The following is a 16,419-nucleotide window of genomic DNA, read 5'->3' on the forward strand; positions in this document are numbered from 1 at the left end:
GGGACATTTTAAAAATTTTTTTACAAAGTTTAGCAATGTACATTTAGAACCAGGATAAGAGACTACTTAGGAAATGGTGGTAAAAAAGAACCTAGAACAAATAGATACTGTCACACAACAGAAGTGCTCTTGACCAGAATTCATTCTATTTATAACTCTTATTAACATTTTGCCTACTGTACTTGCCATTGGACTTAATTTACCAGTTTTTGTCTTGTGTATATGAAAATATTAATAAATATATCACCTATCAATGAAAAGGATGATAAAGGTTGTAAAGTCACATTTTATTTAATATTTGTGCTGAGTTAAGTATTCATCCTAGCTTAGGGCTCGAGTACCAAACCATTGTACGTTTCCCCATAGTTTTTATATCACAAGGTTTTACAATTGTATTTTGCACATTATTATTTTTTCTTATGTCAACAGGCTCCTGACTACTACGAAATTGTGAAAAAGCCCATGGATTTCCGCAAAATTCATGCTAAGCTCTTTGACATGAAGTACCTGAAGGATGAAGAGTTCATTGCCGATGTGATGTTAGTATTCCAGAACTGTCAACAGTACAACATGGAGAACACAGACGAATACAAAGCAGGAAAACTGTTATCAAAGTACTTCTTGAAACGTGTCCATGACCTCGGACTTAATTATCAGGGAGAGAGGAAACAACCAGCCAAAAAGAAGAAGGTCTGAAAAAGTTTGTTTCATATTTTGCATTTAAAGAACATAGTTTTAAATACAATGTACATATAGCACATTTTTGTTTCCAACATAAGGGTAAGCCAGAAATGAAAATAACTTGGTATTTTCCTAATAATGAGAAGTACTCTATAGTTTTCTGGTGGTGTGCAAAAAGATTATAGATTTTCTGGTAGATTTATTTCCTCTTTTTGTTAAGTTGATGCTACAAAGTTTTGCAGATTTTGGTGCAAAACATTTTACAAAGAGGAGAGAAGAAGAAATGTCATTTGTTTGCCATTTATTTACGATGAACCTCAGGGTTTAAAACCTTTGTTTTTTGTTAAGAAATATTTTCAGATCAAAATTTTTAGGCTTAGTGTCTTAGAAATTTTATCAGGCATTTTGACCAAGGAACAATAATAACTGTTCTGCAGTCCCTTTGAAATGCCTGTCATCCATCTACGACGGACAAGTTCTCAGAGGGAAATTGCAAGGGATAAGTAAGATAAATGTAATTTTAACGTGAACCTTGTATTGTAAGAGCAAATTCTAAATATCTTCAAGAGAAGGTTCTAAATAACTCAAGTTGTCCGAGGGAAAATACATAGCGCAAGTAAGGTATTTTGTAAGTTCTAAAAAATATTTTACAGGACTTTTCGTCGCAATTTTAACGACAAGACAAGTGTGGTGCCCAACTTGACTAGATCATCAGGTACTAGACCAAAACAAAACCTGTAACTAATTGTAAAATTTTGCACCTGGATTTTATAAGATATCCAAGTAGCCTGCCTGTTATATGGTTAATTTATAACGAATTGGCTTAATCTAATTTTTTTTTTCACTTTCTAGATTGTTTTCTAGGTATTCAAAGATATTAGTGGTGAACCTGTCCAGGTTTCAATATCATTGCCATCACTGGACTGGTAAAATATGTAATTTGAAAATAACATTTTATATATTTATTTTTTAAAAGTATTCGTATATTATCTAATAATAAACAACCTTTATACAATGGCTTTCATTTCCTTATCTATACAGATTTATATATCTTACTAAAATCTGTATTTTATTTACAGAACATCTTTTAAGCATTTGTAACTTTTGAAATGATTTTCAACACTAAATTGTTAGTCAAAGTACAGGAATATAATTAATATAACTTTATTACAAAAATTACACTGTGTGAAATCAACTTAAAACCAAGAGAAAATAAAATTACTTGACATTAAAATATTAAAAATGGGCAATAACTTAGCCTTGAAGTAAGATAACTCTGTCTTGGGAAACCTTCTGTAATTGTGTGTGATACAGATGAAGTTTATCATTCAGCTCTCTAGATAACTGTGGAAGGAAAAACAATTTTAATTAAAAATTTTCTCATTTCTATATTTGCCTGATATTCACATTGCTCTTAGTGTTGACATTATTCTTTAAAATTAAGGCATCATCCAATATATTAATGCCTCTATTAAGGTTCTTTTAGTAATAATATTAAAACTTCTTTTCATCTGCATTTGTGCATAACTAAATATCATACACTAAAGTAGCTTCACAAAAATTATAATTGAAAGCACCCATTTCATTTAGTAAAACGGGAATAATAATTAGCATTTGAGTCGGGGAATATTTGTTCAAGTTAACATGAAGGAGCTATTATTGCAAGACATCACATGAGTGTATGGACTTACAAGACAACAACAAACTGGTAAAGGTACAGCTTTCAACTATTCTCTTACGAATATGCATACAGTATTGTCGTCTTAAATTTATTTATAACTGGTTACCACTTGTATAATCTCAAAACAATTGCTACCTATCAAGACATTAACAGTAAAGATAGATTAGGAAATAGAGCAGCATAAATGCATAGCAGACACTGAAAGGTAAGAAAAGGATCTGCTATTGCCCAACTAAATAGCAGAATTGGAAATTATAGTCCAGTACTGCATAGAGAATTTTGGATTAAACCCAGGAATTCCAGCCCTTAGAAATCACATTTTAAAAGTAATTTGTCTTTTTCCTAACCACAAAAACCTGAGTCATTTAATTAGAGTATGTTTTTATTGAAGCTGGAAACACTGCTGTTAGAAGTCATAATAAGGTGTCTGTAGTTAACGGCAGAGATGTCCGGCTTACTACGTAGCCACCTTCACCTTCACTTAGGTTTTGTGGCGTGAATGAGGTAAACAATATAAATTATCTTGAAGGACTTGGGTCTGTATAGCTTGGAAAAATATAAATTACTTTAAAAAAAATTTTATGTTCCTATTGAATATAAACATTCGTCCTTTAAATGTATACATTAAAAGGAGTCATCCTCAGATGGAAAGTAGTCCCTAACAACAAAATGGCCGTCTAAAATCCCAGGAAGTATAAGCACTCTTGCCCCTCTTGAGAGCACTAATGATTCATAACCACCTATGGCCTTGACCTTTTAAGTCATAGGCTGGGTACTGTCTAATGACAAAGTCGTGGAAGAACTCGTTTCCTTGTAGGATTCAGCGTCTATAATGTAATGCTTAAGTAAATTGTTGGGTTCACATTACCATGCATCCTTCCTCAACCCTCAAAAAGATGGGAGAATTAACATTTTAATTAAAATAGAAGTTAAACAGTCATGAAGGTCAACTGTAACATCTGTTCAAGGGATCTTGACATCATGGATTAGTCTCACGAGCGTGAAATAATTTAGGTCGAGAGACAGTATTGACAGGTAGGTAGATTTAACTTGATGGTGTCCTCTTCAAGCATCTGGAATGTACCTAAGCAGGAGAGAGAGAAGAAGGTGGCTGCCAACTGTACTGACCACCAGCATTTGTGCTCAAAGCATGAGCTCCTGTGCCTTGTACTATAAAACCTTCCTGTTCCTCCAATGAAACTATGCAGAGGAAGCAGTCGAAGTCTCAAAAGAGATTACCTGATCGGTCATTGTGTTTTGGCGATTTCTTCATGTTTAACAGTAGGAGTGCAGGGAAAGAAAAGTTAACTGGTTCTCTGGTGATGATCACTTGAGGCACGTGTACGTTCTAATCGTTAATCCAGGTCATGTGGTTACTGATGACAGTAAACTAAAATGAAAGGCTGCTGATCACTAAACTATCAAATATCCCGATCATGGTAAATCATATTGCTCCACTCGAGGAGTTAACTACTAATTGTTCAGTAGTTACTTTCCACTTGATAGGGGTAGAAGAGACTTTAGCTATGGTTGACATCTCTTCTAGGAGGACACTAGAAAATCAACCAATTTTTCTCTATTCTAGGTAGTGCCACAGCCTTTATACCATAGTCTTCCTGTCTTGGGTTAGAGTTCTCTTGCTTGAGGGTACACTTGGCACATTTCTATCTGGTTCTGTATTTCCTTTCCTCACAGGGCTATTTTCCTTGTTGGAACCCTTGACCATATAGCAGCCTGCTTTTCTAACCAGGGTTGTAGCTAAGCAAGTAACAATAGTAATCATAAGGTTTCCTGTGGGAAATTGCAATCGTGGAAAAAAAGTGAGATGACCTTTTTGCAAGGCACAAGGAAACCCCAGAGCCCGTGAAGGGAAAATTTTGTACCATATACAAGCAAGAAGAACGATCGTAGGTTCCTCTTCAACTATTCTGTGTAATGAAAAAACAGAAATAAAGCAGATGACAATCACATAGTATCAAGTGAGCAACTAAACCAAAAAGTTTTCACAAGCGAGGAAGCAAGTACAATATTTCTGATACATAAAGTTTTCACAAGCGAGGAAGTAAGTACAATATTTCTGATACCTAACTTTTATCACCTTGTGTATGAAGCAAGAATTTACTAGGTGTCCAACTTGATTGGGTTGATGACCATTTTGTTATGTACAGGATAGCTTCGCTTAGTACGTTTATTGGACCTTTTGATGAGGGAAATGCATTTGGTACAAGACCAACTACTATTATAAAACAGAATCTTCTGATGTCTCTTCCTCTCTCCCTAAAGCAAAAGAGGGATGTTCCAGGAAGGAAAGAGAATTGAAACCCTAATTCCTACCATCTGTACGTGTGCCAATTCTTGTGATAAAAGAACACAGGTGGGCGATGCATGTTGCTCCTGTATCACATAGTCATACCTCTCGACACAAAATTTTCACACTACGAAACGAGATGCAAAGAATATTACGACTCGCATCACAAAAAATCTTTTGTACAATGAAAGGAGATGTGATACTAGAGTCTGACCGTGTCCGAGACCGATTTTAAAATTCGCGCACCGCCAGCCCGTAAACTCGCCACCATCCTTCGGCCCTCCCATTGGTTATGTAACTACTCAGATGCTAGTTACTGCCATAAGATCCTGCTCTCCTATTGGTCAGCATCTACTGTACTACTGTATATCCCATCATGCATCTACGCATTGGCGTTCTTCTTTCTTTTTGTTTCGGCAGCAGTATCGTACACATTAACTTTGTGTTTGTGATTTTGCTTTCGTGAATATTGTACTGCATCGTGTTGCGATATTACGTTACTTTATTAGCAATGGGTCCGAAGAAAGTTGCTGATGTGCAGGGAAAGAAGAGGATGATGCTTTCTATGGAGACAAAGATGAAAATAATCAAGAAATACAATGCTGGCATACGGTTAAGTGTGATTGCGAAGGATTATGACCGAAACCCGTCTACGATAGGAACGATCCTGGAACAGAAGAGAGCCATCAAAGCAGCAACACCTAACGACGTAACTGGTGCCTCGTCCTCGATGAGATGGAAAGACTACTGCTTGTCTCGATTAAGGACAAGGGAATCACTGGAGACAAGATCACCGAAGAGATAATCTGTCAAAAGGCCAGCTTCATTTTCGGTGATCTCGTGCATGCTCAGTCCGAAGCCAATGCAGGAGAAGGGACATCATAGCAGGCAACCACAGAGTTCAAGGCTTCTCAGGGGTGGTTTGGAAACTAGCATTTTCTAGAAGAAAATACCTCTTCAGACATTCATCACAGAAGAAAAGAAGCTACCCGGGCATAAGCCTATGAAGGATGGGCTTAACCTTGCACTCTGTGCAAATGCCAGTGGGGATTTAAGGTGAAACCCCTGTATCACTCCAACACTCCTCGAGCCTTCAAGACCCACAAAGTGATTAGGAGAAAATTCATGTGTTATATTCGCATAGGACCAAACGATTTTCCCCACTTCATGTTGGCCTATCTTCCAATCAACCTCAGTGAGTTAGAAGACAATACTGTAGAACTTTACATAAGTCATTCCCCATAATATTTATCCCTTATTGTAGCTTTTAGTAAATTGGTTATAAAGAATTTCTTCATACTAAAAATGACAAACTATAAGTAACAAACTTCATAGCGCTGCTACTTTTATTGTAATTACTGTACTTATACATTGTGTATCAGCATTTCATTAACTTGTAAGTCGCTATTTGTCTTTTCTTGTTTTGTTATTGTCCACAAGTATTATGAACAGTTGGACTATTCATCATGATAAAAATGTTATTTTTATTAATAAAATAAATTTTTGAATATACTTACCCGATAATCATGTAGCTGTCAACTCCGTTGCCCGACAGAATTCTATGGAGGGATACGCCAGCTATCACAATACTAGAAGGGGGTGTACTTACCAGCGCCACCTGTGGCCAGGTACTCAATCATTTGTTGTTGACACCTCCTCAATTATTCCTCGGTCCACTGGTTCTCTCTGGGGAGGAAAGGGAGGGTCGATTAAATCATGATTATCGGGTAAGTATATTCAAAAATTTATTTTATTAATAAAAATAACATTTTTCAATATTAAACTTACCCGATAATCATGTAGCTGATTCACACCCAGGGAGGTGGGTGAAAACCAGTGTACATGATTAAAGGATAGCTAAGTATCCCAAATTTCATATAACAGTTATCTCAAATAACAATGAAATAATAAGTACCTGGTAAGGAAGTCGAATAGAACCGTTACTCTGCCTTTTATTTAAAGTTCGTCTTCCTTACTGAGCGCAGCGTTCCTCTTGGAGGCTGAATCAACCCAAAGGTGCCAAAGTACAAGGGGTTGCAACCCTACTAAAGGACCTCTACCAAACCTTTAACCCAGGCGCTTCTCAAGAATGAATAGACCACCCGCCAAATCCAAGGATGCGGAAGGCTTCTTAGCCTACCGTAACAACCATAAAAACAACAATAAAAGTATTCAAGAGAAAGGTTAAAAAGGTTATGGGATTAAGGGAATGTAGTGGCTGAGCCCTCACCTACTACTGCACTCGCTGCTACGAATGGTCCCAGGGTGTAGCAGTTCTCGTAAAGAGACTGGACATCTTTCAGATAAAATGATGCAAACACTGACTTGCTCCTCCAATAGGTTGCATCCATAATGCTCTGCAGAGAACGGTTTTTATTAAAGGCCAACGAAGTAGCTACAGCTCTTACTTCGTGGGTCCTTACCTTCAGCAATGCAAGGTCTTCCTCCTTTAAGTGAGAATGTGCTTCTCTGATCAGAAGCCTTATATAGTACGAAAGCCCATTCTTGGACATGGGTCTCGAGGGTTTCTTGATGGCACACCATAAGGCTTCTGACTGTCCTCGAATAGGTTTAGACCTCTTCAGATAATATTTGAGAGCTCTGACAGGGCAAAGAACTCTCTCTAGTTCGTTACCTACCATGTTGGAGAGGCTAGGTATTTCGAACGATCTAGGCCAAGGACGTGAAGGAAGCTCGTTCTTTGCTAGGAATCCAAGCTGAAAAGAACATGTAGCTGATTCGGTTGTGAAACCAATGTTCTTGCTGAAGGCATGAACCTCACTGACTCTCTTAGCTGTTGCAAGGCAAACGAGAAAAGCAGTCTTGAGGGTAAGATCCTTGAAGGAAGCTGACTGGAGAGGTTCGAACCTAGATGTCATAAGGAACCTTAAGACTACGTCTAGATTCCAGCCTGGAGTGGAAAGACGACGTTCTTTAGACGTCTCAAAAGACTTGAGAATGTCTTGAAGGTCCTTGTTGGAAGACAGGTCCAAACCCCTGTGGCGGAGGACTGAGGCCAACATGCTCCTATACCCTTTAATCGTAGATGTTGAAAGGGATCTCTCATTCCTAAGATGAAGAAGGAAGTCAGCTATTTGGATCACAGAGGTATTGGTAGAGGATATTGAATTGGCTCTACACCAGCTTCGGAAGACCTCCCACTTAGACTGGTAGACTCTACGAGTGGAAATTCTTCTAGCTCTGGCAATCGCACTGGCTGCCTCCTTCGAAAAGCCTCTAGCTCTAGCGAATCTTTCGACAGTCTGAAGGCAGTCAGTCGAAGAGCGTGGAGGTTTGGGTGCAACCTGTCTACGTGTGGTTGACGTAGAAGGTCCACTCTTAGAGGTAGAGTCCTGGGGAAGTCGACTAGCCATTGAAGTACCTCTGTGTACCATTCTCTTGCAGGCCAAAGGGGAGCAACCAGCGTCAGCCGTGTCCCTTCGTGCGAGACGAATTTCTGCAGAACTTTGTTTATAATCTTGAACGGAGGGAATGCGTACAGGTCGAGATGGGACCAGTTCAGAAGAAAAGCATCTACATGAACCGCTGCAGGGTCTGGAACAGGGGAACAATAAAGCGGAAGTCTCTTGGTGATGGAGGTGGCAAACAGGTCTATGGTAGGTTGACCCCACAAGGTCCAAAGTCTGTTGCACACACTCTTGTGGAGGGTCCATTCCGTGGGAATGACCTGATTCCTTCTGCTGAGGCGATCCGCTGAAACATTCATATCGCCCTGGATGAACCTCGTGACCAGTGTGAGGTTTAGACCTCTTGACCAAATGAGGAGGTCCCTTGCGATCTCGTAAAGGCTCCTCGAATGGGTCCCTCCTTGCTTGGAGATGTAAGCCAAGGCTGTGGTGTTGTCTGAATTCACCTCCACCACTTTGCCTAGCAGGAGGGACTTGAAGTTCAACAGGGCAAGATGAACTGCTAACAGTTCCTTGCAGTTGATGTGGAGTAATCCTTGTTCCTTGTTCCATACTCCTGAGCATTCCCGTCCGTCCAAGGTCGCACCCCAGCCCGAGTCCGATGCATCCGAGAAGAGATGAAGATGGGGGGTCTGGATGGCCAATGATAGACCCTCCTTGAGAAGAAGATTGTGCTTCCACCACCGGAGAGTGGTCTTCATCTCTTGGTTGATAGGGATAGAGACTGCTTCTAGAGTCGAGCCCTTGTCCCAATGAGCTGCAAGATGGAATTGAAGAGGGCGGAGGTGGAGTCTCCCTAGCTCGACAAACAGGGCCAGAGATGAGAGGGTCCCTGTGAGACTCATCCACTGTCTCACTGAGCAATTGCTCCTCTTCAGCATGCTCATGATGCACTCTAGGGCTTGGTTTATCCTGGGGGCCGATGGAAAAGCCCGAAAATCCCGACTCTGAATCTCCATTCCCAGGTACACAATGGATTGGGAGGGAATGAGTTGAGATTTCTCTATATTGACTAATAGACCTAGGTCTCTGATTAGATCTAAAGTCCAAGAGAGGTTCTCCAGACAACGACGACTCGTGGAGGCTCTCAACAGCCAGTCGTCTAGGTAGAGGGAGGCTCTGATGTTCGATAAGTGCAGGAATTTCGCTACATTCCTCATCAGATGAGTAAAGACCATAGGAGCTGTGCTTAGGCCAAAACACAGGGCTTGGAACTGATAGACAACCTTTCCGAAAACGAATCTCAGGAAAGGTTGGGAGTCTGGATGAATGGGAACGTGAAAGTATGCATCTTTCAAGTCCAACGAGACCATCCAGTCCTCCTGTCTGACCGCTGCTAAGACCGACTTGGTCGTCTCCATTGTGAACGTCTGCTTGGTGACATACTCGTTGAGAGAGCTGACGTCCAGCACCGGTCTCCAACCTCCTGTCTTTTTGGCCACAAGAAAGAGACGGTTGTAGAAGCCCGGGGATTGATGGTCCCGGACTATAACCACTGCCTTCTTCTGCACAAGTAGCGACACCTCCTGTTGCAATGCTAGCCTCTTGTCCTCTTCTTTGTAGTTGGGAGAGAGGTTGATGGGCGATGTGGTCAGAGGCGGTTTGAGGCAGAATGGAATCCTGTAACCGTACCTCAGCCAACTGACAGACTGTGCGTCTGCACCTCTCTTCTCCCAGGCTTGCCAGAAGATCTTGAGTCTGGCTCCTACTGTTGTCTGGAGAATCTGAGAGTCAGTGCTTTCCCTTAGATGTCCTGGGTCCTTTCCTAGACTTGCCCCTGTGAGAGTCTGGACGGGAGCTTCCTCGGCTGGGGGCTCTACCACGAAAGGGCGGTATGAACCTAGTGGCCGGGGTATCAGCCACTGGGGAGCGATAAGTCTTGGGGACAGAGGTGGTAACCTTAGACTTACGAGCCGATGAGGCTACAAGATCGTGCGTGTCCTTCTGTATCAGGGCAGCCGACAAGTCCTTAACTAGCTCCTCGGGAAAGAGGAACTTTGAGAGTGGAGCAAAAAGGAGCTGTGACCGCTGGCACGGTGTAATGCTGGCTGAGAGGAAGGTACACAGTTGTTCCCTTTTCTTCAACACCCCTGATACAAATAACGACGCTAGCTCACCCGATCCATCCCTGATAGCCTTATCCATGCAGGACATAATTAGCATGGCAGAGTCTTTGTCCGCAGGAGATGTTTTCTTGCTGAGGGCTCCCAGGCACCAGTCGAGAAAGTTGAACATTTCGAAAGCTCTGAACAACCCTTTCAGAAGATGATCCAGGTCTGAGAAGGTCCAACAAACCTTCGAGCGTCTCATCGCAGTCCTCCTAGGCGAGTCCACCAGACTTGAGAAGTCAGCCTGGGCAGAGGCAGGAACTCCCAAGCCTGGTGCTTCCCCTGTGGCATACCAAACGCAACCTTTCGAAGCGAGCTTCGTTGGAGGGAACATGAAGGAAGTCTTGCCCAGGTGTTGTTTAGACTGAAGCCACTCCCCTAAGGTCCTTAAGGCCCTCTTGGAGGATCTAGCTAGGACAAGCTTAGTATAGCTCGACTTAGCTTGTTGTACGCCTAGCGAAAACTCAGATGGAGGAGAGCGGGGAACAGCAGAGACGAAGTGGTCAGGGTAAAGCTCCCTGAGTAGAGCCAAGACCTTTCTAAAATCAACAGACAATGGAGAAAGCTTAGACTCCTCCACGTCTGATGAGGGATCAAGATGTGCCTCCTCATCATCCGACACTTCATCAGCAGAAGGTAGCGAAGCAAAAGGACCAGAATGCTGAACCGCAGAGTCAGAACGGGTAGGAACAATAACAGAGGTTTCCTCAACTTGAGGGAAAACCTGAGGTTCAGACTGCATAGGCTGAACAACAGTCGGAGCAGAAGGCAGGTGCATGGGTGAAGGAGGTTGACTCCTAGCAAGAGTTGCACCCAAGGCTTGCACAAGCTGAGCGGAGGACGGAGGCGGAGTAGTCCGTTCCTGTTCCTGAGAGATGAGTGGAGCATGAGAAGGTTGAGGCTGCGCAGAACAAGGTAAAGTTCTAGCAAGCTGAGGCTCCTGAGGCGCAAGTCCATGGTGTAGATGAGCTTGCCTAGACGAGGGTTGAACTCGGTGCAGCGCTGGTTGAGCAGACAGACTCACGGAGGGGAGAGGTTGTTGTACCCCAACCGAGAGTTGCACCACTGGTGGAGCAGCAAGGGGAGGAGGAGGAAGAGTGTAACTCTCCTGATCCCAAAGCAAGGGTTGCCTTAAAGAAGGCTGAGGCTGAACAACACTGTGAACAGCAAACTCCGAAAGTGGTTCAACATCGTACGCCTGGCAGATGGTGCTGCGACCAGGCGGAGCAGGTGCAGGCTGGGCGAGCACAGGCGGAGCAGGTGCAGGCTGGGCGAGCACAGGCGGAGCAGGTGCAGGCTGGGCGAGCACAGGCGGAGCGAGAACAGGTGGAGGGAGTGCAGGCGGTGCAACACTCTCAGCCCGACACTCACGCATCAAGTCCGAAAGCTGAACTTGCATGGACTGAAGCAGGGTCCACTTGGGGTCGGCAGAAACGATAACAGACTGAGGTAAAGTCACAGTCGGGGTCTGAATAGGCAGAACCTTACTCCTCTTGGGCGGAGTACAGTCGACCGATGACAGAGGCGAGTCGGAGCTGAGCCAATGACTACAACCTGGCTGAGCACTCGCTGACTGAACTCTACGTTTAAGCGGTCTCGAGACCTGAGACCAACGTTTCTTCCCTGCATGAAGATCAGCGGACGAGAAGACGGGCTCAATCGTCTGCAGGTGGGAGTGACGGTCTAAGGAAGACACGCCCGCAACCACCGAGGATAATTCTGTGCGCCTAACAAGGCCTGTCGAACCCTTAAGCCCTTCGACATTGCTTCTCCCCTGGGCATGGGAGCTTGCAAGAGGTCCCGGACTGGGAGGACGACTGGCTCGCACAGAAAAATCCTCACGCACCACACTGGCACCACTAGCACTTGGCACTGCACAGACACTAGCACTCGTCACAGCACTGGCACTATTTCCACCCACTGCACTCTTGACCTTCAGTTCTTTAACCTCGGCCATCAGAGACTTATGGTCACTAACCACTGATTCTACTTTATCTCCTAAAGCCTGAATAGCACGCAAAACAGTTGACATATCAGGCGGAGGGCACACAGTAGGTTCGGGGGTAGCCACTACAGGGGTAGGAAAAGGTAGGGGATCATGAGGTGAGGAAAACATAGAAGAGTGAGAAGAACTTCTCCTAACTCTAGTTCTCTCTAACTTGGATGAATATTTTAAAAGACGTACAAAATCCAATTCCGAAAGTCCGGCGCACTCCTCACACCGATTTTCTAATAGACAGGGCCTGTCCCTACAGTCAGAACAAGCGGTGTGAGGATCTACCGAGACCTTCGGAATACGCCTATTGCAAGACCTACATCGTCTATGGGAGGGAGCTTGCGAAACGTCAGACATCTTGTTTCAAAGAGTAAGTCAAAGGGTGATCCAAAAACAAGCAAAAATTCATTAACCGTTAATCAGTATTTATATAAAAGCTAACTAGCTAATATAAAAAGGATTCCAGTATGCGACAGCTGTTAATCTAAGAGAATACTTCACCAAATATCCATGAATAAACTCGAAGACCATGAGCGTATCCCAGAACGTCTAGCCGGAAGCACGACAGAGGAATAATTGAGGAGGTGTCAACAACAAATGATTGAGTACCTGGCCACAGGTGGCGCTGGTAAGTACACCCCCTTCTAGTATTGTGATAGCTGGCGTATCCCTCCATAGAATTCTGTCGGGCAACGGAGTTGACAGCTACATGATTATCGGGTAAGTTTAATATTGAAAATCTGATAGTATACTGCAAAAAAGTTATACATATCGTACCAAGTAACAAAAGTGTACGAAAAGAAACTTTTGGCCTGCCATATGAGTTCTGTAAAAGCATATAAAATGTAGCTTGCTTGTGTTTTGGTTGGTGAATGAGGAGGAACTTTATGTATACCATGGTGCATAAACAATTAGAATAGCAATAAAATGTCTTAATACAATGAAAATTAGTGTCAATAATGGACGGAGGCCTAAATCATCATCATGAACTGAGAGGATTATTGGATATGGTTTGGAAGAATAATCAATATATTAAGCAGAGAGAAAGTAAAGTTGACAGTAGAGAAGATTAGAAGGGAGTTGCCAAACCAAAATAAGATTATATGATGAGGGATAGACAAAACAAATAGAGCATTATCATATCTTAAAGAAAAATTATCAATATATAAAAAGTAATTTAATACTAAAGAATTCATAAATACCTCTGAAAAATATTTAGTCTGTTGAACTTCTCGTAGCTCTAAAAGTAGCTTATCTAATGCTGTGTATGGCATCCACACAGGTGCTTCTCTTGAATGGAGGGAATTTCGAAGCCCAACCTATAAGAAGCAATCAATGTTAAAACTAACTAAACCATTACAATGATTTAGATTTTGAAAGCGTTTGAATGAAGTTAGAATTAATGTTTTGTTTAAATTTCAATATTTCTGTACTTTAAAAGAACAAATCATGTGGGCAAACTTTTTTTTTGAATTTAAAGCCTTGGACCAAACATAAAAATTATCTAAATTTCCTTCTCAGCATCTCTAGGAATTTCTTTGTAGTAAATTCTTGTATTATCATCTGTAAAACAACAAGGATAAGACTTTCTCAAATACCAACAAAGAATTCCATTATAGTAAATTAATGTTACAAGAGGAGAAATAGCATACTTGGTCTGTTCCGTGGCCCAAAATACCATCAATGTATTGGCAAGCCAATCTAACTCCATCCTCCACTAGGCCATGGTTAACGTAGAGCTGCAATAATTCTCCACAATTACGCAACTGAAAAAAGAAAAATCATGGTCATTTCAACATTTAATAAGACTGCCTTTGAGAGTTCTTCCAGTAAAATTGTATGAGTAGATATAGTTATTCCAAGTCAATGAACCATGTAGTGAACTACAGTTCAAAATTCAAGAAGGAATGCGCCTATTAATTAAAAGAACAACTTACTCATCATCTTTATACCATTTTTACCAACTTACATGCAAAAGATAATTCAAAATGACTCTCAAATCTGCTTAAGATGATATAAATATCTAATATGCAACATATAAAGACCATCAAAACTCTTAAAACACTATTTGGTCCTTAAATATCTGAAGACTCCACCTCTTTTTACTCGTTCATGAATACAGTACTTGAATTGTTTACTTTATCCTTTTTATTTTCATTGCACTCATCAGTCCTTTCACCATTATACACTTTTGTTATAACTGCTTTGTCTTCCTATATCTTTTATTGTTTATTTCATAAGTGTAATGTATTTTGTTTTTATATTACAATCCAAAATCGCATAAGCAACTAGGCTATCTCTTAAGACCCGTAATTAATGTTTGGGTAATGGCAAAACGGTACTGCCAACTAAAATTTTAATTACTTGTATTATTATTATTATTACCAACTAAGCAACAACCCCAGCTGGAAAAGAAGGATGCTTTAAACTCAAAGGCTCCAACAGGGAAAATAGCCCAGTGAGGAAAACAAATAAGGAAGCTGATAGACTAATGTGCCTGAGTTTACCCTTTGTTATGTTAATCCGATTAAGTTTTAAACTAATGTGCCTAAGTTTACCCTTTGTTATGTTAATCCAATTAAGTTTTAAACAACGTCTTACAGATACTATCCATTACCTTATATGAGTTGACAAGCCAAGTTGGCAATACAGTTGTGTGCTGAAGCAAAACAGAACAGACTGCACGATGAAGCAACGACTGATTACCCTTTTCCTCTTCTTTGAGTAAATCTTTCATCAGATTCCACCAAACTTCATTTTCTTCACTTTCTCCTGGTGAAAAAGTTATTTCATTATCTACTATTACATATGTTGTTAGAAGCATTATGATTGATTAATTGATCTAAGGTTTTCTGGCATCCTGACATTTAAGGTCATTAACACCGAAGAGGCATTATGATGTTTAATAAATAAAATATAAACTGCCACAAACAAAATTACCTACAAACAATAACAATTGACAAAGCTCTTGATTGAACAACAAAGATGGTAGACAGTTTGTTCTTAAATTATTGCCTTTCATCAAAGTCAAGTGACAATCCAATTGAAAAAAATACACACTGGTGTCACAGCAAGAAAGGCATTACTTATAAAATTAAAAGGTCAAAATGGTAAATTACTGATCTATTAAGGATTACTTTCATGGGGGTTCAAGGAATTCAAAAGCTTTGTGATTCGTTGATAATTCATCATATTTTCCACAAAAAGGAAGTCAAGATTTTAGAGGGAATCTTCAAGAGCTGTAAAATTCTTGGATTAATGTCTTGCATTATATTTTACTATTATACTTGCAGCCTCATGCTTACTACAACCATTTACAATTGGAACATATGTACAGTAAGCAAAAAGGATCTTAAATCAAGAGGTGAAAATGCAAGTACCATTAACCTGTGATTTTCTTCAATGTCCCTGATTGAATATTCAAGCGAGATGGTAATAATGCACCATATACAAAAGAAAATACTATTTTAAACCCATTCATAAATCTTGGAAGATGATATTATTTAAAATTTATAACCCAAACCTGTTTCAAGTTGAGTACACAGAAAACTTCAATTTGTCTCTTAGCTTAAGTGAGTAATACGCAAATTCTTATCGTCCTTTTCACTCTCAGTACAATTACTTGTCATGACAAAGATAACATTGATAAACCAATGAACCACCTCTGGCCTTCTATTGCTTCCATCTTGAAGTTTGTTAAATGCTGTCTGCCATAAAATCTAAACAAATTTCCAATTTCTTTTACTGCAATAGTATTGTTCCTCAAGTATAGTATTGAAATGAAATGGAGGTGTATGGCAATTAGAACACTTGGATATCTTATCACCGCACTGCTTCAATCTTCTAGTTGCTTAGACTTTGAACACGCAATTATTCTTCCAAAGAATTGAGTTTTGCGTGTTTTGGGGGGTTATTTACAACAAACTTATCAGCTTATATTAATAGGTTAAAAGATGACTCTTGCTGGATATGCTATGCTTGCTTGTGCGGAGTGTTCAAAGGATTTGGTCCTTGATCATGAGAATCCGAATTCTCTTTGTATCCCGTGTCATGGGAAGCAGCGTGATTTGAACCCTTGTTAAGATAAATGTGATGACCTAACATTCCATCTCAGGTAGCAATATGTTCAGCTCGTGGCTAACTAATTGCATGTGAAAAGACTCCAAATGTAAATAAAAGAGACTTCTAATTCAGGGAAAATCCTGAGAAGACTAGGC

General features: G+C 40.8%; 2 protein-coding genes across 4 annotated transcripts in view; one reads left to right on the forward strand and one right to left on the reverse strand.

Annotated features, from left to right (window-relative positions):
* The window catches only part of Acf (ATP-dependent chromatin assembly factor large subunit), a 40,439-nt gene extending 38,749 nt beyond the window's left edge, over window positions 1-1,690 (forward strand). For all 3 annotated transcript variants that reach the window (XM_068352864.1, XM_068352866.1, XM_068352865.1), the window contains exon 24: window positions 430-1,690. In XM_068352864.1, the coding sequence (XP_068208965.1) occupies window positions 430-696 (267 nt within the window). In that variant the 3' untranslated portion in view covers window positions 697-1,690. The remainder of the gene's footprint in view (window positions 1-429) is intronic.
* A 139-nt stretch (window positions 1,691-1,829) lies between these two features.
* Window positions 1,830-16,419, reverse strand: part of Nup160 (nuclear pore complex protein Nup160) — an 80,368-nt gene continuing 65,778 nt past the window's right edge. The window contains exons 17-20 of the mRNA XM_068352867.1: window positions 14,820-14,974; window positions 13,855-13,968; window positions 13,405-13,521; window positions 1,830-2,025 (exon numbers count right to left, since the gene is read on the reverse strand). Coding sequence (XP_068208968.1) covers window positions 1,936-2,025; window positions 13,405-13,521; window positions 13,855-13,968; window positions 14,820-14,974 — 476 coding nt within the window. The 3' untranslated portion in view covers window positions 1,830-1,935. The remainder of the gene's footprint in view (window positions 2,026-13,404; window positions 13,522-13,854; window positions 13,969-14,819; window positions 14,975-16,419) is intronic.

The sequence above is a fragment of the Palaemon carinicauda genome, chromosome 29 (assembly GCF_036898095.1).
Source record: "Palaemon carinicauda isolate YSFRI2023 chromosome 29, ASM3689809v2, whole genome shotgun sequence".
NCBI lineage: Eukaryota > Metazoa > Arthropoda > Malacostraca > Decapoda > Palaemonidae > Palaemon > Palaemon carinicauda.